The 27,686-nt window shown below is 33.3% G+C and overlaps 3 protein-coding genes across 3 annotated transcripts; 2 read left to right on the top strand and 1 right to left on the bottom strand.

The window, feature by feature from the left end:
- The first annotated feature begins 1,467 nt into the window (after positions 1-1,467).
- On the top strand, positions 1,468-6,364 carry LOC106405979 (protein VAC14 homolog). Its single transcript, XM_013846547.3, has 20 exons — positions 1,468-1,756; positions 1,843-1,956; positions 2,033-2,098; positions 2,194-2,283; positions 2,369-2,488; positions 2,581-2,609; positions 2,722-2,864; positions 2,956-3,050; positions 3,202-3,288; positions 3,376-3,483; positions 3,568-3,659; positions 3,751-3,832; positions 3,924-3,989; positions 4,105-4,220; positions 4,300-4,420; positions 4,577-4,738; positions 4,831-4,959; positions 5,048-5,116; positions 5,216-5,506; positions 5,756-6,364. Exons 1-20 carry the CDS (start codon positions 1,667-1,669, stop codon positions 5,888-5,890), a joined length of 2,205 nt encoding a protein of 734 aa, XP_013702001.1. The 5' UTR covers positions 1,468-1,666; the 3' UTR covers positions 5,891-6,364.
- Positions 6,365-15,403: 9,039 nt separating this feature from the next.
- LOC111213990 (pectinesterase inhibitor 10-like) lies at positions 15,404-16,470 on the top strand. The gene has a single exon (XM_048768510.1). It carries the CDS (start codon positions 15,556-15,558, stop codon positions 16,168-16,170), a length of 615 nt encoding a protein of 204 aa, XP_048624467.1. The 5' UTR covers positions 15,404-15,555; the 3' UTR covers positions 16,171-16,470.
- A 10,154-nt stretch (positions 16,471-26,624) lies between these two features.
- Positions 26,625-27,549, bottom strand: LOC106404543 (HMG-Y-related protein A-like). The gene is made up of 2 exons (XM_013845261.3): positions 27,385-27,549; positions 26,625-27,302 (listed from the first exon to the last, which is right to left on the bottom strand). Exons 1-2 carry the CDS (start codon positions 27,436-27,438, stop codon positions 26,781-26,783), a joined length of 576 nt encoding a protein of 191 aa, XP_013700715.1. The 5' UTR covers positions 27,439-27,549; the 3' UTR covers positions 26,625-26,780.
- Between the last annotated feature and the right edge of the window lie 137 nt (positions 27,550-27,686).

The raw sequence follows: 27,686 nt of genomic DNA, 5'->3' as shown, positions 1-27,686 counted from the left end.
TTTTGGGTCTAAATTTTTTTATCCGAAAGAACCGGAACCGAAAGGAACCGACCCGAATAGATCCGGACCCGAAAAGAACCAACCTGAATATACCCGATCCGATAAGAATCGATTTGTACCCGACTTAAAAACATGTATATCTAAAACTATAATGTTTTCGTGTTCTATTTTATATATATTATTTTATGATTTAGTTGAAATATCTTTTGTTAACAACATTTATTATTATTTTTTAACATTTTTAAGTAATATGAAGTTTTAAAATGTAAAATTTAGAGTTTAAAAATGTTTTATTTTAATTATTAATAGTTTCATTTAAGTTATTTTGTAAAACTTTAAATATATATGACAAATATCAACTAAATTTGATGGAATTAAGTATATCATGTCTTTTTTAGATCCTAAATACCCGGACCCGATATGGATCCGAAAAATTACGGACATTTTATGGGTATTTTAATTATAGACCCGAACCGACCCGGATCCGAGAAGAACCGGTCCTAACCGAAAATTTTTAAGTACCTATTAGGTCTAAATATTTAGGACTCAAAAAACTCAGACCTGAAAGGAACCGGTCCGAACGCCCGGGCCTAATAAGAGTTAACCATTCCACCAAGTGAAGTCGAGGAGATAACCTTACAATGGCAATGAACTTTGAACATTCAATTTCATTAATGTTTTGTAGTATGAGTATCCATACTCGTGAGATTGTATGTATGGTTTCTCTTCAGATAATCAACTTAGAATATAATGATGAAGGTAACAAATTAATTAGCCATCTACATAGTTCTTATATTCACAAAATACTTTAATTGTATACCCACATAGTTCATTATATTATTATATAATAGCCACTACTGATATGTCAAACATGTTAACTTTCATAACACTAAGTCACTAACACATGCAAACATAAAACTTAAAAAAACAGCTATTACTTTTACAGTATGTATAGTTACTATTTTAGAATGTAAACTTTTTAGTTTTAGATGACTTTAGGTGAGTTGAAAATTACAATGATTCTAGTTAAAACTAATTTAGAAACTCATAAAATATGAGATTTTTGATTTTTTTGTAACTAAAAATTTCTACCAAAACACTGAATCTTAAAATTTATAACTTAAAATATTTTCAATAACAACAGATTTCAAAATAATTTATCAAATAAAAAGTCCAAATGACAGTATTTTTTAATAAAAAAATCATGTTTAAACAAAAATGTATTTGTAATTTTAAGAAAAAAATACATTAGTAATATTTAGAAATCATTAAAAATTAAATTTAAAAATATTTGCAAATTCTATATATGGTATTAATATCATAATATGTCATCTCGTACTGTGATCACGCACTTTTCATTGTGTCTCTACTTCTTTTACAGAAAAACACCACTTGTGACTTGTGTGTTGATTTTTTTCCCATCAAAAACAAAATAAAAGCATTAACGAAAATAAATAAAATTTAATAACAGTCATAAATTTCGTTAATCCGCAAATCAAAACTCATTCGGGGAAAGCGAGTAACTGCGTAGCCACAGATGAGTCGCCTCCATCTTCTTCTTCTTCTTCAGCAGATCTGATTGCTTTCGTGTTGAACACTCCGCCGCTCTTCTGATCGCGATTTAGGTCGTCGGAGATTTCGATTTAGGTTGATTCTTGTTTACAACATGTCAGACGCTCTTTCGGCGATTCCCGCCGCCGTTCATCGCAACCTCTCCGATAAACTCTACGAGAAGCGCAAAAATGCTGCGATTGAGGTTTGTCAATCAAATCTGCATCTTAGGGTTTTCATAACGATGACGATGATGATGATATGTGCGTTTTGCGTCTTTTTGATTTGTAGATTGAGAATACTGTGAAGCTTTTAATTGCTGCGGGTGACCATGACAAGATCTCCAAAGTCATTGATGTGTTGATTAAGGAGTTTGCTAAATCTCCTCAAGCTAATCATCGAAAGGTTTGATTTCTTTAGCATTTTTAGATCTGTTAGGGTTTTCGATTTTTACTGCAATGTTCTTTGTATTTTTGCATAGGGTGGACTCATTGGCTTAGCTGCTGTAACTGTTGGTTTGGCCACAGAAGCTGCTCAATACCTTGAGGTATCTATATGTAAATAGACTGCTACATTGTTTATCAATGTTATTTTTTACTCTAATCCAATCTGATTGTTGATTTTGATTTGTCGAACGTGAAGCAAATAGTCCCACCTGTGATTGACTCCTTTACCGATCAAGATAGCCGAGTTCGGTACTATGCATGTGAAGCTCTCTATAACATTGCAAAGGTAAAGACTATAGTACTTAACATCCGTGTCGATTGGTTTTATCTTATGTGCTATAGCCATTGATGCACCATGTGGTTTACTACAGGTTGTGAGAGGGGAGTTCATTTTGTTCTTCAATAAGATTTTTGATGCTTTATGCAAACTCTCGGCTGATTCTGATGCCAATGTCCAAAGTGCTGCTCATCTTTTGGATCGCCTCGTTAAGGTATGGATAGTTTTTTCTTACACATTAGTGGTTTATATATATTTTGGTTGATCATATGCTGACTAGAGTTATACTTGTACCTTGTTGAATAGGATATTGTGACAGAGAGTGATCAATTCAGGTGTGTAAGCTAGCTTTTTCGGTTGTGCTTGTCAGAAACAAAACTGATATTGTTAACTTCAAAGAACTGACTCTCCATGTGATTTCACTTTTTTGGCATTTGGATTTTGCAGTATTGAGGAATTCATACCCCTGTTAAAAGAACGCATGAACGTTTTAAACCCTTATGTTCGACAATTTCTGGTAGGATGGATCACTGTTCTTGACAGTGTTCCAGACATTGATATGCTCGGGTTTCTGCCAGATTTTCTTGATGGTAATTGTAGTTTTGATAACTTCAGCTAGATATATATATATATATGGCCTTATCCAAGTTTATTTATTTGTGTTTTTCGGCGAACTCCCAGGGTTATTCAATATGTTGAGCGACTCTAGTCATGAAATACGACAGCAAGCTGATTCAGCTCTGTCAGAGTTTCTTCAAGAGATTAAAAATTCACCAGTAAGCTTTCTGCTGTGTCCTGATTTAAAATCCTGCTACAAAATCCCTTTTCAGTATGTTTTTCTTTAGGTTTCTCATTTCTTGTTATTAGTGTACTTTCTATAAGATTTCATCGCTACATTTCTGACCGGAGTAGTTCTATTGTTGAAAGTCTGTAGATTATGGTCGCATGGCTGAAATACTGGTGCAGAGGGCGTCTTCTTCTGATGAATTCACTCGGTTAACGGCTATCACATGGGTAAGAAGAAAAATCCATGTTTCTGTTTGGCCTCTTACTGGAGATTCATAGGAATATGTGTTTAAAATAAAAATTGTACTCTTGTAGATAAACGAGTTTGTAAAACTCGGAGGTGACCAGCTCGTGCGTTACTATGCTGATATTCTTGGAGCTATCTTGCCTTGCATATCTGACAAAGAAGAAAAAATCAGGGTGGTAAGTGCTTTTCAAGTGATGAAAACTGTAGCTCTCGTATGCAACGTTTCACTTTCTTTGTGTTTTTGTTTTGGTTTGCATAAGGTTGCTCGTGAAACCAACGAAGAACTTCGTTCAATCCATGTTGAACCCTCAGATGGTTTTGATGTCGGTGCGATCCTCTCTGTAGCAAGGAGGTTAGTTTTTTTTCCTATGCCTTTGTTTGATCCTTCTGAATGCTGTCATTGTTCGCCCGATTTTGTGACCTGTGAGTTTTTGCAATTACAGGCAGCTATCAAGCGATCATGAGGCTACCCGAATTGAAGCCTTGAATTGGATATCAACACTTTTGAACAAGCATCGTACTGAGGTGAAGAGATCAGCTCTCTTTGGCACCAATCTTTTTTTAAATCACTCCTTTTGTTCGTGGCTTTATAACTAAATTGGGAATGTCGTAACAGGTCCTGTGCTTCCTGAATGACATATTTGACACACTGCTAAAAGCACTATCTGATTCTTCTGATGACGTGAGTTTTACTTCCATGAGTTTAGTTTGGTGAATTTTATGCTGCATATGGTTGGTTTTATCTAATATTAAATTTATTTGATATTGAACTATCTTGACATGAAAATATATCATAGGTGGTGCTCTTGGTTCTGGAGGTTCATGCTGGTGTAGCAAAAGATCCACAATACTTTCGCCATCTTATCGTCTTTTTAGTCCACAATTTTCGAGCTGACAATTCTCTATTGGAAAGGTTACTCATATCTTATAATCTGTCTTAAAGTTTCTGGAAATAACATATTATTAAGTTGGTCGAAACATATGTCGTTCAGGCGTGGTGCAATTATTGTCCGGAGATTGTGTGTACTTTTGGATGCCGAAAGAGTCTATCGAGAGCTCTCAACTATACTCGAGGGAGAAGATAATCTTGACTTTGCTTCAACCATGGTTCAGGTATTTATCCTTTCCGAAGTTTCTTCGGTTAAGGAATGTTTGAAACATTTAGATGATTGGTTTAGTTTGCATGTTTTAGAAGTCTTTTTCCGTTCATGTTATTTCTCACTTTGACTTGTTAATAACCAGATTTTCTTTTTCCCTTTAATGTTTCAGGCATTGAATTTGATTTTGCTTACAGCCCCAGAGTTATCAAAACTAAGAGGTCTTCTAAAAGGTTCACTCATCAATCGCGAAGGGAGAGAACTTTTTGTTGCCTTGTACGCCTCATGGTGCCATTCACCTATGGCTATTATAAGCCTCTGCTTATTAGCTCAGGTAGCCTACAACAGCAAAAAAAATGATTTCTTGTATATTTCTTAAAAGATCACCATCCGATATTGAATATTAGCAAATGAAATTATTGACAGGCGTACCAGCACGCAAGTGTCGTGATTCAATCATTGGTAGAAGAAGACATAAACGTCAAATTTCTTGTACAGCTTGATAAATTGATCCGGCTTCTCGAAACTCCAATCTTTACTTACCTTAGATTGCAGGTTTGCTTGATTTATCTCAACCCAAATAGATATCTCCTTTTTCCGGCCTCTTCTTTTCATTGCTATTGAAACCTTTTCTCCTTTACAGCTTCTGGAACCAGGAAGATACACATGGTTGCTGAAAACACTTTATGGTCTTCTAATGTTACTTCCTCAGGTAAAAAACCGAAGTAGAGAACAACAACTTGTCCGATGTTTTGGCATTTGGCAACATCGGTGGCTCTTTATAGTAGTTTTGTTTTTCTCATGTATGCAGCAAAGTGCGGCGTTTAAGATACTTCGGACAAGACTCAAAACTGTCCCAACGTACTCATTCAGTGGCGGTGGAGACCAAATAAGCAGAGCATCGTCAGGAGTTCCATTCTCGCAGTATATGAATCATCACGAGGACGATGATGCAGAAGACATTAATATCACCAGTTCTCACCAGGGAATCAATTTTGCTGCACGGTTGCAACAATTTGAGAATGTACAGAGTCAGCATCGTGTCCAGGCAAGGAATAATGTCAAGTACACATATACCACTTCCTCTTCTTCTACATCAAAGGTAAAGACAGCGCAACCTATGTTTGATCACAGAACGATTTCACAGTTCAACAGTTTTTTTTATACAAATTAAATTACACAACTTTGCCAAATCAAGTTCTATGTTTAGTCATATCATCATTCAGTTTTACGGAAAAATGTGAAATAAAAGAAATTATGTAGCTGTTGTTAGATTTACAAACGTTACCAATTGGAGTAGTCTGTTAAGTGTTGTTTTGACGTAATATATATCTTTAATTTGATGTTTTAGGAGGTGAAGAGATCTGAAGATGAAGAAGAAGAACAACATAAACCACCACCTTCCTCGAGATCATCATCAGTTGCAGACAACAGTCGACCTCCATCAAGATCCTCAAGAAAAGGCCCTGGTCAATTACAGCTTTAACATCCCTGGTATGGTAAAATGATATATCGTCATCAATCATAATAATAATATCCATCCCGTGCATCATCATCAGTATTCTTCGTTTGGACACCACCGATCCATTTTGTCTACTGTAAAATTGTATATCTCTCCATTCTTAGTAACTCTTCAAGTTTCCTCGGAACTTGTCTAAAAAAAAAGCTACTACGGTCGTGTCCGTCCTCTCTTCTCTTATCTCTCTGTCGGGTTTTTTATTTACGAGAGATTCTTCAGTCTACCTTTTTTGTTTTCTTTTTCTTGAATCTGCTGCTTCACTGTTGTTCCTTTTTATTGAAGGGGAGATTATTTGTTTCCTTTGTGGATGTAAGCAAAAAAAGAAAGTCATCATGTGGTTTTGTGTTGTTTTTTATATAACTGGAAAACCACATGAGGAAAATGGTGTAGAGATTACTTGATTGGATATTTATGTTGAATGATGCTTCTTGCTTGCTCCTATGATCTCTACTCTCTTGTTTTCGCAATGGATAAATAATATATACATTCTACAAAGTTTGTTGCTGAGACTAGGCATGAGCATTATGGGTACAACCGTACAAGGTTGGATAGTCGGATAATATAATTGACTAAAACTGTCGCCTGAACTATAACCATGTAAAGTAAGGGTTGGATCAATTGGGTATCTGATAAAAGTAAGGGTGATTTCAAAACGATAACTTTTTATTTGGATGGCAGTTACGCAAAGTATACTTACGAGTAGAAGATGTTGCATCTCGGTGAGTTTATTAGAGGTAAATAAAAACGGTATCGAGTGAATTGTTTTGAAAATATTTTTTTTTCAAAAAGATGTTGAGGAAGATGCAAGATGCAACCCTCATCTCGGTGAGTTTTTTTTTGAAAAGATGCAAGATGCAACCCTCAAATACATCCAAGCCGCTCTCGTCACAGCCAATCTCGTCAGATCAAAGTATCAACCCACATTCTTCAACCATCATTCTTGATTCTTTCCCTCCTCGAGCTTTCTTCAACAAGACTTGGGATCCAGTGATCATCCCTCTCCTCAAGTTCCTACACTCTACAAACTCACCGTTCTTGCTCAACGTGTACCCTGACTGCGTCTATCATCAGTCTAACGGCTTATACCGTTAGACTACGCACTGTTCCAGCCTCTCCAAGCCAAAAAAGAAGCTGTAGACGCCAACACGTTACTACATTACACAAACGTCTTTATGACGCGGCTTACTTCTTATCTTAACTCACCAACATTCCCGTCGTGGTGACGGAGTCTGGCTGGCCATTGAAGGGAGACGGTCTAGAGCGCGACGCGACTGGAGAATGCAAACAATTACAATAGTAACTTGATACAGCACGTGATCAACAAGACAGGTGTTGGTTATAGAATTGACTTAAATTATTCTTTCATATAATCAATGTACAAACTCTACACGGGTATCTGCCTCAATGGTGTTTTGTTCATAACTGGGACTGAGAGTTCCGGTTGCTACGTATATCTACGAGCTTTACAATGAGGACACAAGGCCTGGACCTTTGTCTGAGAAGAACTGGGGGTTGTTTTACACAAACGGGACTCCGGTTTACGCGTTGCGTTTGGCGGGTGGTGGTGCGGTTTTGGCGAATGATACAACGAACCAGACGTTTTGTGTAGCGAAGGAGAAAGTTGATAAGAAGATGCCACCGCACCCTGCTTCTTGAATCTCAGTGTCTGGTCCGAGGCAAACTGAGCACTCCATGCATCTAAGGGATGCAAAACCAGCACCCTTGCATTTGCGTCTATTAATTTTTCCCCAGTTCTTTAACCAAGAAAATACATATGGTGTTAGAATTGGCTCAGAACCCAAACTCCCCTTTTGTAACAAAATCTTAAGTTTACTTACACAAAGAGCTTCTTTGGCCTGCTTAGCTCAGAACCCAAACTCCCTTTGTGAGTTACAATATGAGCCTGAAGCCAATATAAAATCATTTTAACGAACAAGAATGATAATAGATTAGCAGTGATGGTCAATAATATATATATATATATATATATAATGATCGTTTTTGTCGATGCCAACAAATAATAACAGTAAAACAAATCGTATTCCTTCGTTTTTTTTTTCTGTTTCCTTCGTTGTTGTTGGCTTAAAAGCAGAAGGGAGTTAACAGCTTTTAAGCGATTAGAGAACACAAATTCAATATGTTGTCGAAAATATTGTTGAAAATAACACAATCTTTCAATTATATTGTTAATCAATAACCACAAGACAAATACAATTTTTCCAAACGACCATAACTTAACGTTCACTACAAAATTTGCTATATTTTTACATACATATTTAATATTTGCATACCGTAAAGTGTATACGGACTATTGCAAATAACTTACGATCCACATCAATTCCATCGATACAATTTATACCATACAAGCGCCAAGTACAAAAAAATGTAAGGTAATAACTAATAACTATATCAATAGCCTATTGGTATATAAAAAAAAATAGCCTGTTCGTATGGGATCATCATTTCATGCAAAACGAAACAACCATATTACTGCCGGATACTATTAAACAAATATTTTCCATGGTCACAAACTTATACTGCATATAAATTTTATCATAAGTATATTTTAGCGTACATTATCAAAAGTATATTTCCTCATACACTGAATTCTCTATGAGCCACTTGTTAATATCTTCTATCAAACTAAGTCAGTCACATTGGTAAGGATATTGAGGAAATAACTAATTTACATTGCTCTGATTCATGGTCTAAAGAGAGACAGTAAACCTAAGCTCCATAACCTAATTAGACCTTCGTGGATGTCCATGATCAAACTATATACGTAATTTGGATATACTTGTATCACGTTATGGGGAGATTCTAAGCCACTGTTTGGTCTTTTAGAGGAATCGATTTCCTTATCAAAGTAGGATGTAATGGATGGAAACATCACCACTTTCTGGCCCTCTCCATTAAAGACATCATCCGTTTAGCTTAATCTACGTACACAATCGTTCAATTATAACGTTAAATCAATATCAATCTTTCATTTAAAAAACTATTAATAGTGTAGTAGATGTTTTAGCGTAAGAAGCTATGGTAAAATTTCTTCCTTGTTTTTCGTGTTCGTTAATTACACTCTGCCATTTTCTTATCATGAAATTAATATTGTTTTTGTTTTTGCGTAAATCATGAAATATTGTTACAGCCTACAGGCAAGAAAAGAAAGAAAAAGGTAACAATCAATTCTAATGATATAAATGATTATACTTTCGACCATGTTTTCTGCTTATTTTTTTTATATTTTCAGCCATATACAAAGTTTGCTGTATGGATAAAATAGTTTTTGCCAATAAGATAAATTATGTGAATTTGAATTTTTTGTAGACAGCCAAAAACATATCGATGAAAGAAAAAGATAACTGAAAATTACTTCAAATTCAAAAACACACCTCGCATGACAATTGTTTTTAGTTAAAAATGACAATTTTGTTTTTGAGAAACAAACCACGCCTTTAAAGAATAATCATTTGTGCTGCCATAATTCACGGCATTTGGATATTAGACATAATTATATCCTTTTGACTTTTTCATTTGATTTCACTTGACCTGACAAATTAACTTAATGAGTAGAACAAGAAAAACAGAAAATCCAGTATTCCCATCCATAATCGCAAACGATCAAACTAAATTTGTATCGTTAATATTAGTAAGTTTATCTCTATGAGTATCATCAAAACACCATCCATTTTTCTCAAAAATAATTTGGTCGAGGTTGTTGTTCAAAATGTCAAAGGTGGGTTAGTTAATCAGAGAGTGCTTTAGGAACAAAAGGGGAACGTTATAGGATAATAGGAATAAATGTTCCCCTGTGACCCTATCTTTATGTCTTATCTAAATGTCATTTTCTTTTGCTGAGTGTAGATTTTGAGCCAGTCTCGCCACGAATCTGTACAAAATTAAAATCCATAATTAATTAAAAACCATCATTATGTATTTCTGAATACTTTTTCATTTGAAAAGGTGACTAAATCAAAAGGGTAGACCGTCCCACACAGATAATGTCAATGGTCCTCATGTAAAAGAAAACAGCTCGAGCCAAGTAGCGACCGAGAGCATTCTCCATCGGGACCATAACATTCTTAACCAACACTCTTCAAAAGGTCAAATCAATATTATTATACATCATTTGGAATACAAACTAGGCAAATGTCAAAACTGAAAAATAAACATAAAATGAGTAATGCATGTATATATTACCTGTCTTAAGGTAGTAACTATGAGTGTGATTGGTTGTTTGTGGAGTAAATGAGAGGAATATAATAAGTGGAAGTGGGAGGAAACAAAAAAGTGAAAGAAAAAAATGGAGTAAAAGAGAGAGAAATAAAATTACTCTCATGTAACCAAGAGTAATATTTAGTGTATATTTCCTTTTGTTTCAATAGTGAGTGGAGTAAGTGAGAGAAATGAAAATTTGATCTGATTGGCAATATTTCAACGTTAATAGGAGTAAAACAATTTCTAGCGTAATATGTTGCACTCAACAAGTAAATGAAGCTCTCATAAAGGAACCATCTATAACTGAGATCAAAGAACCTACATTTGTCATTCATCATGATAAAGCTTAAGGCCCTGATGGATTCTCATACAGTTTTTTCCAAGCTAATTGGGAAGTTGTGGGCCCTGCGGTCACCAAGGAAATCCAACTATTCTTCTCCACTGGTATACTCCGACCCTCACAAAACGTAACACGTTAGACTAATACCAAAGATTGTGGGGACAAAGAAAGTTGCAGATTATCGCCATATCGCTCTATGCAATGTCTTTTTCAAGATTATCTCTAAGCTATTAGCATTAAGACTGAAACCAGTTCTTCATCTGATCATTTCGGAGAATCAGTCAGCATTCATTTCAGGGACGTCCATAGCAGACAATATTCTAATCACACATGAGGTTCTTCAATTTCTCAAAACATCACAAGCGAAAAAAAATGTACAGTGGCAGTGAAGACATATATGTCTAAGGCTTATGATAGGGTGGAGTGGAGATTCATTGAAAGGGTCCTCCAACAGTTGGGTTTTCATTGAAAATGGACACAATTAATTATGCAATGCGTATCTACAGTGTCCTATTCGTATCTAATCAATGACACAGTACATGGTTCCGTAATCCCTCAACGAGGTATAAGACATGGAGATCCACTCTCCTCGTACCTATTCATCCTATGTGGACAAGTGCTTTCAAGGTTATGTCAAAGAGCAGAAAGAGAGGGTATCTTGCAAGGTATCAGAGTGGCCAATGGTAGTCCAAGGGTGAATCATCTCCTCTTTGTGAACGATACAATGTTTTTCTGTCAAACTTCCCCAACCAGCTGCGACACACTGATGAGCATCCTGAAAGAGTATGAGTTAGCTTCAGGACAGAAGATCAATAATGATAAATCTTCAATCACATTCTCAATAAAAAAACAGTCGAGATAAAAAAATTCTGTGAAAAAAACCTTTGGAATTGATAAGGAAGGAGGATCCGGAAAGTATTTGGTTTTACCTGAGCATTTTAGCAGGAGAAAGAAGGATCTATTCACAACGATTGTGGATCGCATTAGACAAAGAGTTTCGAATTGGTCTACAAGACACCTCTCCAAAGCCGAAAAGTTAACTATGCTGAAGGCAATTCTGACCGCAATCCCCACATATGCTATGTCCTGTTTCGAGCTTCCTGCGAGTTTATGTAAAATAATACAATCAGTTCTTACTAGATTTTGGTGGGATACATCTGATGGAGTAAGGAAAATGTGTTGGGTGGCTTGGGACATGTTCACTAAGCCTAAAGCAGGAGGCGGCTTAGGACTAAGGGTGTTCAGTTATTTAATCAAGCCTTTCTAGCTAAACATGCGTAGTGTATCCTATCAAACCCGGAGTGTCTACTGACCAGGGTACTTCTAGGAAAATATTTTCATAACAAGTCGTTTATGGAAGTTCAAGTTCCCACGGTCTGCTCTCATGGGTGGAGAAGCATTTTACATAGTCGAGAACTACTTAGAGGAAGCGTGGGCAAAGCAATACGAAATGGGCTGTCAACTAAGGTCTGGAAAGACTCCTGGATCTCACTCGACAAGGACCTTAGAGTCAAATTACAATACAGTCACAACCTATGAGTCTTCTATCATAAGATTGTGTGGTGTTTTGTATGTTTTCTTAAATAGTATGTTTGACCTGTTTAAAAAGAAATTATTTTCTTTCTCCTAATACCATGATAGTAATGGATTTTCAAATCTTAACTTAAACAGGGCCGGCTCAAGTAAATTATGGGCTTTTGGGCAAAATAGTTTTTCAAAAAAAAATTTACATATACTCTATGGATAACTTAAAAATTTTGGACCCCTTTTTATTTTTATTTTTTTGAAAATCAGACCCCATTTTAACACTAATTATGCAAAAAAACAATTAGGCCCTGGGCCCACGCCCCCTTGTCCCTATTCCTCAGCCGGCCCTGCTTAAACCCTACTCATATTTTATATCAAAGCAAAAAAAAAAAAAAAAAAAATTCTATCAAAGCTTAGAAATCACATTTTTTTAGTCAAAACAGCATATGTTATGTTTTATTATCAGGTTTCTAATATCCCAATTCTTATTTGTATATGATTCTATTTGACTTTAAATCATCAATGTCCAAAGAAATAAAATATTCATTTAGACGTGAATAATTCATTTGACATCCTTACTTATAATAATATACTATGAGAACATCTTAAAAAATTTATCATGAAAATCGTATAAGCTATCATAAATGTTAAAATTCTATACTATTAAAACATGAAACATAACTTTTAATAGAAAAATGCGAGGTTACTCTGCTTATTACAAGTTTTTTTTGTCACAAACTTATTACAAGTTGGTTATTACAAGTTGGTTAAGATACCATATAGCATACGACTCCTTTATTATCAGAGCCCAATAAATTAGCCAGCTTTGTGCTAATGTATTGATTTGGAATTATATAAAAAAAAACAGAACCATGTATATTCCTAGTAGTGCGAAAACTGTATATTGGTCATAGGCTAAAACATATTTCGTGAATTCAAGACGTCAGACAAAATGACTAGTAGCAGGGACGGATCTAGTAAGGGAAGGCGTGGATGCACTTGCCCTCGTTAAACTTTGAAATAATTGTAAATTCCCCCTATATCATTGGAGAAACATTTTAAAAGTTATAATTTGTAGTTTGTATTAATTAAAAAAGTATTCTGCTGAGTTGTCACGTAAGTAGAATGTTAATTTTGCCTACGGCGGTTTGAGAATCAATTAAGAATTTTGTTAATCCAAAATTAAATTGCTAGTGAATGTTATATATTATATAGTATGTCTATTATGGACCTTTCATTTATCAAATTGAAATTATTAAATATTCTTTCTTTAAATAAAACCTATAGAATTACCTAATGTGATTAAGATATATATGGCAATTAATAATTTTAAAAATAAAGATTTGCTAACAATTTGTATATTTTCTATCTTTTTTGTTTTAATTATTTATTATTAAAACAAATTACACAATTACATTAATCATATAATAAAAATTTAGATTTTTTTTGTATATGCTGTATTTTGAATTTTTCAAAACGAGTATAAATTACTAAACTATTAAAAGTCTCACATAAATTTTTGTGATCAAGGTTTAAATTTTTTCTATAATAAGATACAATGATTATAAAATCATATCAATAAATAATTTTATTTAATAGTTGTTTATGTTAATATATATATATATATTTATATTTCACATCCTTTAAATTAAACTATACATCATATGAAAATACATATTTATATTTTGATATCTACGTTGAACATATATTGAAAAGTTAATATTTTATTTTTAAAATCTTCATTGTTTTTTTCAAATGATTATAAATTATTGAAACCACTAAACATTCCACATTCAAAAAAAATCGTTGGTGTAAAATGTTGTTACAAAAATATGCAAATAATCATAAAATCATATGAGTAGAAACCTCATTTAATAAATATTTGTATTAAAAGTATACTATATATCTATGTTAATATCATTTAAATTTAATTATGTATCATATACGATAGATAAGATTGATTATTTTGATTTATTCCCTAAAATGATTGAGAATAAACAAGAACGGTTGTTTGATTTATATGCGCACGCCAATTTATTAACTGATTTCTTAGATATTTAAAATATAATTATTATTTTATTATTTCATAATATGCAGAAACACATAAAATAAGTAATAAAAATAAAATATTTATTTTGCACAAGACGCAGATCTTAACCTAAGTATGTATCTCTTTAATAATTTTAAATCTTAAACATTTTCTAAATCTCAAGCCAAAACAAGATAACGAAATGAGAATAAACTCAAAAATAAATATTTACATCGAGCAATAACCAAAATAAAAAAAACGACACAAAAATGAGAAAAATATTGAAAATATATAGGATTTGCACGTGAACGTAAACTTTTCATAACCATAATTAACTTTTAAATTGCTAAATAATGATATAAAACCGAGCTGACATAGTTTCATTATAACCAAATAGTAGGCCTAGATTCTTCGGCCTAAACGTTAGGTTCTTATGCGATAAGTGATTTTTTTACCTAAAATATTTTTAAAAATGAGATCAGCTCATCAGTAAACAAATTATGTAATTAAAAAAAAGTTTTTAAAAAATTGTTTAAGTGCCAAAAATATTCATTCGGTTAAGAATATAAATTTTATTTTTCAATACAATATTTCTTAAATAATTTTCATATAAATTAAACATGTGTAAGACGCAGATTTTATCCTAGTTTGTTAAGTAAATCTCAGTTGATTGAAGAGATTCATTTCAAGTTTCTTTTTATTACCCTAAGGTGCTTCTAAATGGAAAGATATTGAGGTCTTATCCGTGTTACTTGCAAGTTGCAACTGGGTACTGCCCGATTTCATTCCCCGTTAATTTAATGTGTTTCCATTTTTAGTTTATAGATATGCTGCTGGTGGCAATCTAGTAAATACATAAAACAAAGAAGGTTAATACAGTAAAATCTCTATAAATTAATATTCGATAAACTAATAATTACCATAAATTAATAAATTTCGCCGGTCTCAACTTGGACCGGTTCAAAATTTGACACAAATCGATAAAATAATAAGATAATATTTTTTTTAGAAAATTCTATGTAAATATATAGTCTTATTAAAATTATAAATTAATAATTTATATGTATACATATTTTATATAACTAAAGACCTATTATTATACTGTTTGTTTTATATTCATAATGAAATTATCTTTATATTTTCTTAACAATTAATATATTTTTGATGAGATTTAGTAATATTATATTTAAAACCATAGTTAAGTTCTATGCAAATATATTATATACACCAAATAATATAATAAAATTAATATAAATGTCAATTTAAAAAAAAAATAACAATTAAAGTCTATACATTAAAATCAAATATTTTTCTTATCTTTGAATAAATATATCTTAAAATGAAAATTTAAATAAGGAAACTTTTATAAATTAATATTTCTATAAATTAATAAAATTTTAAAGTTCCTAACATTATTAATTTATAGAGATTATACACCTTTAGGCCTACATAAACGGCCACCACTCAACTAAAATCTTTACCGGAGCAAGAAACCCCACCAAAGAAAAAACAGTGAAAATGGTTAGCCAGAGCCATACGTCGACGTTTCTTCTCTTCACCACCTTTCTCTTCATTTACCGATCAATTTCAGCCGCTCATTCCCCTCCACGACTTAACGCCACAACCAACGATCTAGATTTCATACGAACAAGCTGCAACGCTACTCTCTATCAAGACCTCTGCTTCAACTCTCTCGCCGGCTACGCCTCCGTCGTTCAAGACAGTCCCGCGAGGCTAGCAAAGATCGCAACCGGAGTGTCCCTCTCAAAAGCAAAATCCACGCTGGCTTTTCTATCCAAGATCTCACGCTCCGCCGCCGAAGTCCAAGACTGTGTTTCATACTTAGATGAGGCAGTTGGTTCCATTAGAGACTCTCTCCGAACACTACGCAACATGAGCCGCGTTGCGGCGGCTCCTTCATCGGAGGAGACGTTTAGTTCACAGGTGAATGACGTGCAGACGTGGATGAGTGCAGCATTGACGTATGAGGATACGTGTACGGACGAATATGAAGAAATGGATGAAGCAGGAGAGATCAAGACGACCGTTTATGATCGAGTGAACACACTGAAAAGGTTTACTAGTAATGCTCTTGCGCTTGTTAACACTTACGGCAACACTGGAGCCCCGTGAGATGAGATTATGAAGAGTTTTTAACTTTAATTAAAAAAAATCTTTTGATATATTTTTTACGTTGTTAAAGGTTTCTTTTGATTTTTAAGTATGTTATGGGTTTGATTTTAATTATATCATAATGGCGTGTGAGAAAGAAATGAAAGTTTAGTGGAGGCTTCGGAAAAGGTAGTAAGTAGGGAGTTTAATTCAACAATGGAGCTTTGAGTCTGTTTAATTTTAATTATGCTTATGATTTGATGAATTGTTGTATCAACTTGGGGATTTTGTTTTAATATGAGTTTAATGTGGGTTTAGATAGGTGTTAAATTGCCAGATTCTGTATGTTTTGTTAGGTCAAAATAGTAACAAGAAATAACTTTCACAATTCCAAAGTAAAGTATAGCTAAGAGCATCAGTACTAGTTCGAGATCCACTAGATTTTTTTATTTTAAATTTTTATCACCAAGTATATTGATTATTGAAAAATGACATGTATTCCCTTTTTTTAATGAGTTTGAATTTCTTAAAAAATAAATTCATTTCTTTCTTCACTTTTGCCCTTTATTTTCTTACAATTTATTTTAGCTAGGAAAAACTTATTTTTATAACGCTGATTTATTATGATATTATATTTATGAGAAATATTACATAAACGATTCAACAACCGATAATACTACCTGCTTTATGACGATCTACGCATAACTGCATCATCTGAACCGTCTTATAAAAATCCATCCCTGTCAAGATTTACTTGCACCATGTTAAAGATCTCTTGTAAGCATTTCTTCTATAGTCTGCATTAATAAATCGCTGTATCCGAAACTTGAAACCTGAATTTCTTATAATCTGCAAGAAATTGCATAGTCTGGGATTCGAACCCTAGACCTGGGCGTAGAAGCTTTTAAACTTTAGCTATGTTTGAAGGCACTTAAAACTGTAATTGGAAGATCGAAGATATTAAATGCAAAATTCTTTTATTGCCTCCATTTAAGTGTATTTACATCATGTATTTTTCTCATTCACCTAGCCATCCTTAAATAACTGCTTTAAACGTTACTATATGTTTTTAATTTCTGTAAAAAATGTTCAAGTTTCTAAAAGTAATTTATGTACAACATTTTACAAGAAAAGTACGTAGCTAAAAAAGTTTATAAAATATACATATTGTACATATGAATATATTCCCTCTGTTTCATTAAGTTATACTTTTAGAAAAAAAAATTATTTCACAAAGATAATTTTTTTGTATTTTCTATGAAAAAGTTATGATCTTTAAAAAAATTAATTGAGTTTATTGAATTATTATTAGTTAAAAATTATTGAAAATTACAAAAAATAATATATTTATTATAGTAATTAATGTGTTTTTTAACATGTGTGAAAACACTAAAAAAATCTGTTTTTGTAAACGAAAGGAGTTGTAAATATAGATCACAGTCATATGTCGACCACAAAAAGAAGATCAGTCATACGAAGTGGTTATGAGTTTTGATGTGTTTTTTCTTTTTTTCTCGACCCGTGAAATAAGTAGGACATATCCACGAGACCAAAAATCGATGTGTTCATACCCATTTCATATTTTTGTTTGTTTGTTAATGGACCCACTTGCGAGGCCTTCAAAACAAAAAAAAACGTCTTCTCTTTTGTTCACGAAATCACTGTCCCAAATTCACAGGTTTTGGTCATCACATGCCGCGCCATGCCGGTATTTGTGTAAATATGAAAGGATGTTACTGGTAATGAGAAACGACATCTCGTCGGAACTTGGAAGTCTTTTTATACATACTTTCTTAGAATATTCGAACTTTATGAGTAGACTACATACTTTTAAAACTAGCTTTCTCAATGTTAAGTTAGTTATATATTATGAATATTGCTGAATATAATCAAAAAGGAAAAAAATTATGAATCGTGGCCTACTCGAAATATATTTTATCCAAAAAAATCCTCTTCTGAGCAGCAGGCTTAAGTAGGCCCGGGCATAAAATCCGGAACCCAAAATCCGAACCGAACCCGAACAAAAAAACCCGACCCGTTATCCGACCCGAAACGTAAAAATAACCGAACGGGTCTTGTAGGGTGGTACAAAAAATATCCGAACCCGAAGTGTTATTAACCGAACCCGAACGGGTAACCCGAAAAATTCGAAATTAATAGTCAATATAAATATTTTGAAATATATATAAGTATTCCAATTATTAAATTCAATATTTGTGGTAATATTATATACAATAATAAATATTAAAATTCTAATAAATGCTTTAAGTACACAATTAGTTATAAATAAGTATTTTATAATTTGCTCATTGAAATAAAAAGTCTACTCTCTATAAGGCAATACATATTTTTTACTAATGATGTTTGTTTTCATGTTTGATTTAACATTTTATTGTTATTTTATCAATTTTATATGTGATAGATTAATTTTTATTTAATTTAGATGTTTTTCTTTATGTTTTACTTCAAAAATTTTGTTTTTTACTTTGGCTATATCCGAACCGAACCGATATTACCCGAATCCGTACGATATATGATTACTTTATGGGTTTTATGATGCAATAAAATTTTGAACCGAACCCGAAGTGTTATTATCCGAACCCGACCCGTACTAATAAAATTTTAGTATGCGACCTAGAAGCGTAAACCCGAAAATCCGAAAACCCGAAAAATCCGATCCGAATACCAACGGGTACCCGAACGCCTAGGCCTAGGCTTAAGCATGATTACTAATATATCAAAATTTGAAGTTCTGTACTAATTAGGTCCAATGCATGTCCATGACAGGCCCCCTTCATCCATGACAAGCCCTCTTCATCATTTTCTAAGTTTTGTTTATACAATCAAAATGGAAAGAATAATAGTCTAAATCATTAATTTAACCGTGTGCTGTTCATTACTCATATCACATTAATTCGAATTGTGATCAAATATATTTCCAAGTTGTCGTTGTAACATACAACATCCCGAGTCGTGAATTGAAATATATTGAAAAGATTTAAGAGAATTGATTTAGCTATTTATGTTACCAAAGCTAACTTACCTTTTCCGTCGCATATCCGTTTAGAACTCTAAGGTTAAGCGTGCTTGGACTGGAGTAGTGAAAGATGGTTGACTTATCGGAAAGTGATTCGTGATACCGTGCGAATGAGGCCAAAGCACATGGAAAGGTCGGATGATGATTGCAGGATCACTAAACAGTGATTTCAAGCCTTCGTAAAATTAACGGACCGACCGTCGGATGGAATGGGGTCCACGGACCGAGTGAACGAGCGTGGATGGCCCATTAGTCATGGGCGGTCGGGGCGTTACAAGTGGTATCAAAACCAGGTTAGTCATCTCAGCTCTGAGCCTAGAGGCATCTTAAGACATGTCGTGGGGCACAACGAGGATGTTGCGTTCTTTGAGAGGAGGTGAATTGTAACATCCCGAGTTGTGATATATGGAAAAGACTTAAGATGATTGATTTGGCTACCTATGTCACCAAAGTTGACTTACCTTTTTCGTCACACATCAGTTTAGAACTCCATGGTTAAGCGTGCTTGGGTTGGAGTAGTGAAATGATGGGTGACCTATCAGGAAGTGATTCGTGATACTGTGCAAGTGAGGCCAAATCACAGGGAAAGGTCGGGTGGTGATTTCAGAGTCAATAAACAATGATTTAAAGTCTTCGTAAAATTAACGCACCGACCGTTGGATCGGGATGGAACCCACAGACCGAGAGAGCAGACGTAGATGGCCCATTAACCATAGGCGGTCGAGGTGTTACCGTCGTTATCATTTGAGAAGCCTAGCTCATGCTGAGACCGAAAGGAACAACAAAACCTCTTTAAATATTGAAATGACAATGTTAATAATTTCTCCAACATTCACATTACATCACAGCAAATTCGAATTACATTCTCATCATACGTCGTTTATCTACTCATCCCTTAATTTATTAATAACTAGGGGATTTTCCGCGCATCGCTCGGAATATTGTTTTATTGTTCTTAAATATGATTTTTTTTATGATGTGATTATGTGGTTAGTATTTATTTGTGAAGAACGTGATTTAGTATTTTATTGTGTTATGTAGTATTTTATATGTGCTTTTGTCTTTCCCGACCTTCTTTTTTCTGTGAGATTATCTGGTATTTGTTATAGATCAGACATATTAATTCCATGTTGTGCGGTTGTTTTTTATAGCGTTCTATGTTATTTCGGTCAATATTGGTCCTCTTTTTCCTTAGGTTTTGGCTAAGGTTAGAAACTACATCTCGTTGGGTTGGGTCAGAGTTTAGTTGTCATTGATGTTGTTTTCTTCGTCGTTGGTTTGCCGTCAATAGTCTCTGCTCGTCGTGGTTTTTAAGATCGGGTTTTTGGTGATCTGACTTCTATGCTCTTTTTCATAGCTCGAGGATGGCTCCACGGTTTGTTGATTTCATTTTGTCTCTTTTCATCTTTTTGTTCTCTCATTTCGTTGCACCTTTTATCGCTGATCATGTCTCTTGTGGCTCTCCCTTTCGCCATATTTGCTACTCCAGGTTTGGATAGTGTTTTTCTCTGTGTATGTTTTGTACGCTTGGAAGGTTGTTTATGGTCTCAAGCTTAAACTTTGGTTTTTTGGTGGTTGGCTTCCATTCTTCCCCATTCAGGTTGTTTATCTTCTTCTGATGCATCACTTGGTGTAGGTGTGCGGAGTTAGTCTTTTGGAGCTTTGGTTTTTTCTATTCAGAGTTTTGTGGTTCTTCGCTGGCATGAGCGCCTTGTATGTGCTTGTTTAGTTTGCAAGGTGCTTCTTATCTCTTAGCTAGTGGCTGTGTTTCCGATGCTTTAGACATGCGTCTTTTCGTTTCGTAGTGACTTTACCGATGATTATTCTTTCTTTGACTCGCTTTTTTTGGTTTTTTGCGCTGGTGCTTGATCGCGATCTTTTGTGTTCTGGGGATTGCTTGGTCTCATATTTTATTTTTTTACCTTTTTCTGACATCTGCTTGTTCTAGCCAATACATTATATGATAAGATGAGTTAGATTAGTCTTATTTGTTGATCTTTTTCAGCTCCAAACCTTTATTGAGGTAGTGTTACTATGGTATTTTACTTTTTCTCTCTGACTGTGGAAGTTTTATGTTTAGATTATGTATTAGACTATAATTTCTTCTTAGTAGTTTGGTCATTTTATATTTTTAATAGTTAAAAAAATATATAATTTGTAAATTAAATAATAATAAATGGTAAAAAGTAATAAAATAACAAAATTTATGTAATGTTTAGTTGTGAATAAATTAAATATGTAAAATATATTTTTATTATTTTATTTATTTCTTTATGTATCTTGAATTTTAGTGAACAATAAAATAGATTATCAAACTTCATACGATAATAGTTAGTGCGAAAATGATTAAATGGTTCACGATTATAAAGTAATTGGCCAAATTGCAATAATCTTATATTATATATTAAAACAGAAGTCACAACCTTGATTCATGTGTGATTTTTTTAAAAATGGACCCAATGGACCTATTCTTAAAGGGATTTTTGCCAAAACTAACCCACAACTTGATTTTAACCCCAAACCTATACTCAAACTTGAATCAAATGCAAAACTAACCTAAAAGCCTAGTGAAATTACAGCTCAGCCTCTTGTGACCAAACAAAAAAACAGAAGCCATTTTTACGAATATAGCCCTAGTAAATCGTCTGAGATGTTAGAAGTCGTCTGGACGACTGAAGTGTAAGTCGTCTGGTACCGGTTTATTTTAAAAATAATTTATAAATCTTGTAAAAAAATATTTTGATGCGTGAAAAATAAAAATCAAGTAATTATAAACAGTTTTAAGTGATATAAATTAAGATATGATAAAATTGATTTGTTTTTAAGATAGATGAGTGGAAGTAGTGAATCATGAAATACTTTGGTTTAGGAGTTTGGCAAACATATGTTGTAGTATTGTATGTATTGTTAGGGTTAGATTTTGGAAAACTAAAATATTTTTTTCAAAAATTAGTTTTCACCTATATGTGTTTATTTATGTGTATAGTAAACACTTTTCAAGTTTGATTTGATTTTATGAAGTCTTTAATTAGATAATTAAGTTTAGAGGTTATGTTTAGGGTGTAGACGACTTATATTTCAGTCGTCTGTTGAATAATTTACTCGGACGACGTATATTTCATTCGTCTGTTGAATAATTTACTCGGACGACTTACATTTCAGTCGTCTGGTGAAGAAATTAAAACACACGACTTACATGTAAGTCGTCCAAATATTCCCGCCTAAAATTTTTTAAAATAATTATTTTCCCGCTTAAATAATTTAAACCAGACGACTTACAAGTAAGTCGTCTGGAAAGTCTTCTATTTTAGTTTCCCGCTAAAAATATTTAATTTCCCGCTAAAAATATTAAACTCTTCTGGACGACTTACATGTAAGTCGTCTGTTTTAATTTCTTCACCAGACGACTGAAATGTAAGTCGTCCAGGAAGTCGTCTGAGTCAAAAATATTTAACCTAATTGGATTTTTTGTCTCCCTATATAAAGAAAAATTTACACATTCTCTCTCCTCCTCTCAAATGGCTGCAACAAAAATGTAATGTTCATCATTCTAAAATTCTCCAACCTCTCTCTAATCTCTTTGACTTGAAAACACCAAACTTTATATGAATTTTTCAGTTTTGTCTCATGTATTTCTTACTAATCTATCTCTTTTGCAGGTTTTTAATCAAATGGTACACATCTTCCATTAATTTAAAGGTAAATCTATTAATTTTAGATATGTATTTTTGTGTGTTCTGTAAATGTAGATTTGTCTAATCTTCCACTCATTTTCTCTATTTTTAAGTCATTTGAACGTTTTTGGATATGCAGGTTTTTCAGATCTGGATTTGATATGCAGGTTTTTCAGATCTGGAAGACTTCTTGGACGACTTACCTGTTAGTCGTCTGGAAGTCGTCTGAACTTCTTGGAAGTCTTCTGACAAAGTCGTCTGGACTTCCAGGAAGTCGTCTGGACTTCATGGAAGTCTTCTGACGAAGTCTCCTTTTCATAATAGATCTGAGCGTTTTGGTAAGTTCTTATGTCTGATTTTTCTTCATTTGGTAACTTCTTGTTGTATAAAGTTCTGACTTTTTTCCCAAACTAAAACTCTCCAAACCCACTCTAATCTCTTTGACTTGAAAACACCAAACTTTATATGAATTTTCCAGTTTTGTCTCATGTCTTTCTTACTAATCTATCTTTTTTGCAGGTTTTTAATTAGATGGTACTCATCTTCCACTAATTTAAAGGTAGATCTATTATTTTTAGATATGTACTTTTGTGTGTTCTGTAAATGTAGATTTATCTAATCTTTCACTCATTTTTTCTGTTTTTAAGCCATTTGAACATTTTTGGATATGCAGGTTTTTCAGATCTGGATTTAATATGCAGGTTTTTCTGATCTGGAAGACTTCTGGGACGACTTACCTGTTAGTCGTCTGGAAGTCGTCTGGAAGTCGTCTGGAAGTCGTCTGGACTTCTTGGAAGTCTTCTGACAAAGTCGTCTGGACTTCCTGTAAAGTCGTCTGGACTTCCTGTAAAGTCGTCTGGAAGTCGTCTGAACTTCCTAAAAGTCTTCTGACAAAGTCGTCTGAACTTCCTGGAAGTCTTCTGGACTTCTTAGAAGTCGTCTGGACTTCTTAAAAGTCGTGTGGTCTTGTCTACTCAAGTGGAATCCAAGCTTGTCTTTGTAGAGGAATGATCTATAATAGTTTTGTTTGTGGTCTGTTTTGTGAATTGCATGTCTACTCTTTTAGTTGTGAATTTTTTTGTAAAATCAGCAATAATGTTTTCCAAGATGTATTAAATGTGCTAACAATGTGTTTACACATTTACAAATCAATGAAATAATAGACTTCAGTAGCCTTTTTCTAATCTTTGGATCTCTCATATGCAATAATAAACTCCAATGACCTTTTTCTCATCTTAATAAACAAGAATGTTGGTAGCTTTATATTGATACAACATTTTAAGAAGCATTTTAACCCTTCTTCCAACTCATAACAATAGTCATCATTATTGTCTATAACAATAATACTTAAGAGATGGAAACAAACAATAGTAACTAGTCAAAGCATATCATATTTTATTATAAGTTTACGTTGAAAAACTTAGTCAAATTTAGTAAAACTAAGGGAGAGAACATATTTTGTAAATATGAGTTTTACATATCTTGAAGTTACTTATCACTCTTAAAAATACAAGTTATTCAAAAACTAACGTAGAAGACTTAAAAACTAGCGGAGAAGACGCGGACGACTTCAATCTAAGTTGTCCAGACGACTAAACTATACGTCGTCTGGTCAACGCAGAGGTTATTTTTGCAATTGACTTTGAAATCTGTTATTTCGGACGACTGAAAAATAAGTCGTCTACTATTGTTTGGCTAAAAAAAAACTCCAAAAAAGCTAGACTACTTACATTTCAGTCGTCATAGGTTAGTTTTGCATTTGACTGGATTATTTCAGAAGTTTGACTTTTCTGGACGACTTACATTTCAGTCGTCTAGTGAAAATTAAAATAATAATATTTTTTTAAAAGTAGACGACTTACAGTTAAGTCGTCATAGGTTAGTTTTGCGATTGAAAAAAAAAACTTCAAGATTTAATTATATACAGACGACTTATAATTCAGTCGTCCACGAGACGACTGAAATGTAAGTCGTCCAGGATTTACGAGGTTTGACCAGAATCTCGGAAAAAAATCCTAGACGACTTACAACTAAGTCGTCTCGTGGACGACTGAATTATAAGTCGTCTGTGTATAATTAAATTTTGAAGTTTTTTTTTCAATTGCAAAACTAACCTATGACGACTTAACTGTAAGTCGTCTACTTTTTTAAAAATATTATTATTTTAATTTTCGCCAGACGACTGAAATGTAAGTCGTCTAGGGAAGTCAAACTTCTGAAATTATCCAGTCAAATGCAAAACTAACCTATGACGACTGAAATGTAAGTCGTGTAGGTTCTTTGGAAATTTTTTTGAAACCAAACAAAAACAGATGACTTAACTTTCAGTCGTCTCAGGTTACAGATTTCAAAGTCAATTGCAAAAATAACCTCTGCGTTGACCAGACGACTTCCAGGTAAGTTGTCTACAGCGAGACGACTTCCCAAGTAAGTCGTCTGACGAACAGATCTGGAAAAAAACTCGATGTCATACCTTAAATTGGTGAGATAAGTTCCTTAGCATACATAAGGCTTCTCCAAGCACACAGAATCACAAACGAAAGTAACCCACCCAGAATCGTTAGCTTCTATGACTCTATGAACCATAAAAAATTTAGAATCAAAATCTTGGGTTTTTTAGCTCATTGTGGAGAGAAAGTGAGAGATATGTTGTGTTTAGTTCACAAGAATGGAAAAAGAAGAAGGGTAAATCGATTTTGGGAGCATTAAGAGCTTCAAATTGGTTGTTCATGGTGGTTGTGGTATTGATGACAATGGCAATCTTGTAATTACTTGAAAATGATGAGGGTGAAAGAGTAAAAATGTTATTTTTGAAAAAAAAAAGAAAAAAAAAATTGATGGCATTTTCGTAAATTATATGAACTTGTGGGGTGAATAGGGCAAAACCAATTTTTTAAAAAAAGAGGTTAGTTTTGTGTTTGACTTTAAGTTATAGGTCAATTCTGCAAAAAACTCTTCTTAGAAAGTCATGTTACATTTAATCTCTATCTAATCTTATCATTTAAATTTTGGGCTTAAGAGAAATTTTTATTGGACTATCAATAATTGGATTTAAACAATAGATGATCCATTGGATTTATAGATAGTATAAATTAAATAGATATAATTTAATGTTGTAATGCTATACCTCAATATGTTAAATATTTAAATATTTATCGATGTTAACTTTTAAAATTATAAAGATTTTTTTTTAAATAACAAAAATCATATTATCTAACAATGATTAATCTTTACTACCTTAAACCAATGAAAACAAATTTTAAACTATATAGTTTATTTTAAAAATTAAAGAAAAACTAAATTTTTAATTATTTACTCGATAATATAAATCTATGAAGCGAAAAGTTTAATTTTTTAAAAACTTTTTAAATTTGTGAAATGTTACAATATCTTTGAATATGACAATAAAACAATATTTTACTAATCTTTATATATATAGTTACGATTTTAATAATGAAATAATAATCCGAAAATATATATATAGAAGAAGATACAAATACATGTGACAGTTTGAAACAATCTATTCAATGAAAAAATATACCGTAAACTTATTATGTTTTAAAATTTGATAGACACATATATATTATAATATATACCAATTTAGAATTAAAAACAAAATATTTATATAAAAATAAATGAAAACAAAAATCCGCGCGGTTGCGCGGATCGAGATCTAGTATAATCTAAAAGAAGAAAGACCTAAAATGTAAAAAAATACATGGATAACACGTGTGACAAAAGCCCTCTACCACTTGTCAGAAAAATGGAAAAATCTAACTTTATATATATATAGACAAACACACATACAATTAACCATTAAGAAATGCCAAAACCGGAAATTAAGAGAAAAACTAATTTTTATTTAAAAGGTTAAAAATTGCTAAAGTTTCTAATCAAAGCTTATTCGGATTGCTTAAGGCTTACGCAACAGGCACCATCACTACTGGTTTCACTTTCAGTGGGCTTCCACGACCCCGACGCTCACCATTGCTAGGCTGAGACGTGGCCTCTTTAACCTTCTCCGATTCAGTCTTCGCCTTCTTCGGAGGTCGTCCTCGTGGCCTCCCAGAAACATTCGGCGATACCTTTGATTTCGCCTCTGAAGAAGAATCATTCACCTTAGGAGGACGACCTCTAGTCCTTGGCGGAGAAACCGAGGGAGCAGGGATCGCCACGTGGCTCGAATCTCCCTGAGGTTTCGGTTTCGGTTTCAGAGGACGGCCACGTCCACGCTTGGGCGGAGCATGTGGATCTGGTTTCATGTAGTTGTTTTTCACCATCACGATCTGGCCGGATTGTTTCATCTGGTTGAGATGGTAGTTGAGAAGCGTGGAGTGAGACGGTGGTAAAATCGACTGAGTTGACTCGATGTGCTTCGCGATCGCCGTTTTGTTGCATCCGTTTGCGTTGTTATTAGATGCTTCGATCGCTGCCATGATCATCTAATTCCCACAGAAATTAGAATAATTAAAAAAAAAAATCGAGGATATAATTTCAAGATCTGAGGCGGTTAAATTGTATTACCTGAGGATATGGTGGGAGTGAGATCGGATGCTGCTCCGTCGCCATGTCAAACATGAATTCGCACAGAGAGCGGAAGGAAGAAGAGAGAGCGTGTAATGCTGCTTGAACGGAGAAGTTGTGTGGGTTAAAGAAAGGGATTTTTGTAAGGCCAAATCTCCAAAATAGCACTTTTCTAAGTTTATATAACAAAAATAACATTCAAAAACTAAAATGACCAAAATAACATCTTTCTAAGTTTATCCTTTGAAAATTTTAATTTTTTTATTTTTCAAAATTTGAAATCTTAAATCCAAAACCTCATT

Source organism: Brassica napus, chromosome C9, assembly GCF_020379485.1.
Source record: "Brassica napus cultivar Da-Ae chromosome C9, Da-Ae, whole genome shotgun sequence".
Classification (NCBI taxonomy): Eukaryota; Viridiplantae; Streptophyta; class Magnoliopsida; order Brassicales; family Brassicaceae; genus Brassica; species Brassica napus.
The sequence above is the reverse complement of the archived record's forward strand: the minus strand, read 5'-3'. Positions and strand labels throughout refer to the sequence as shown.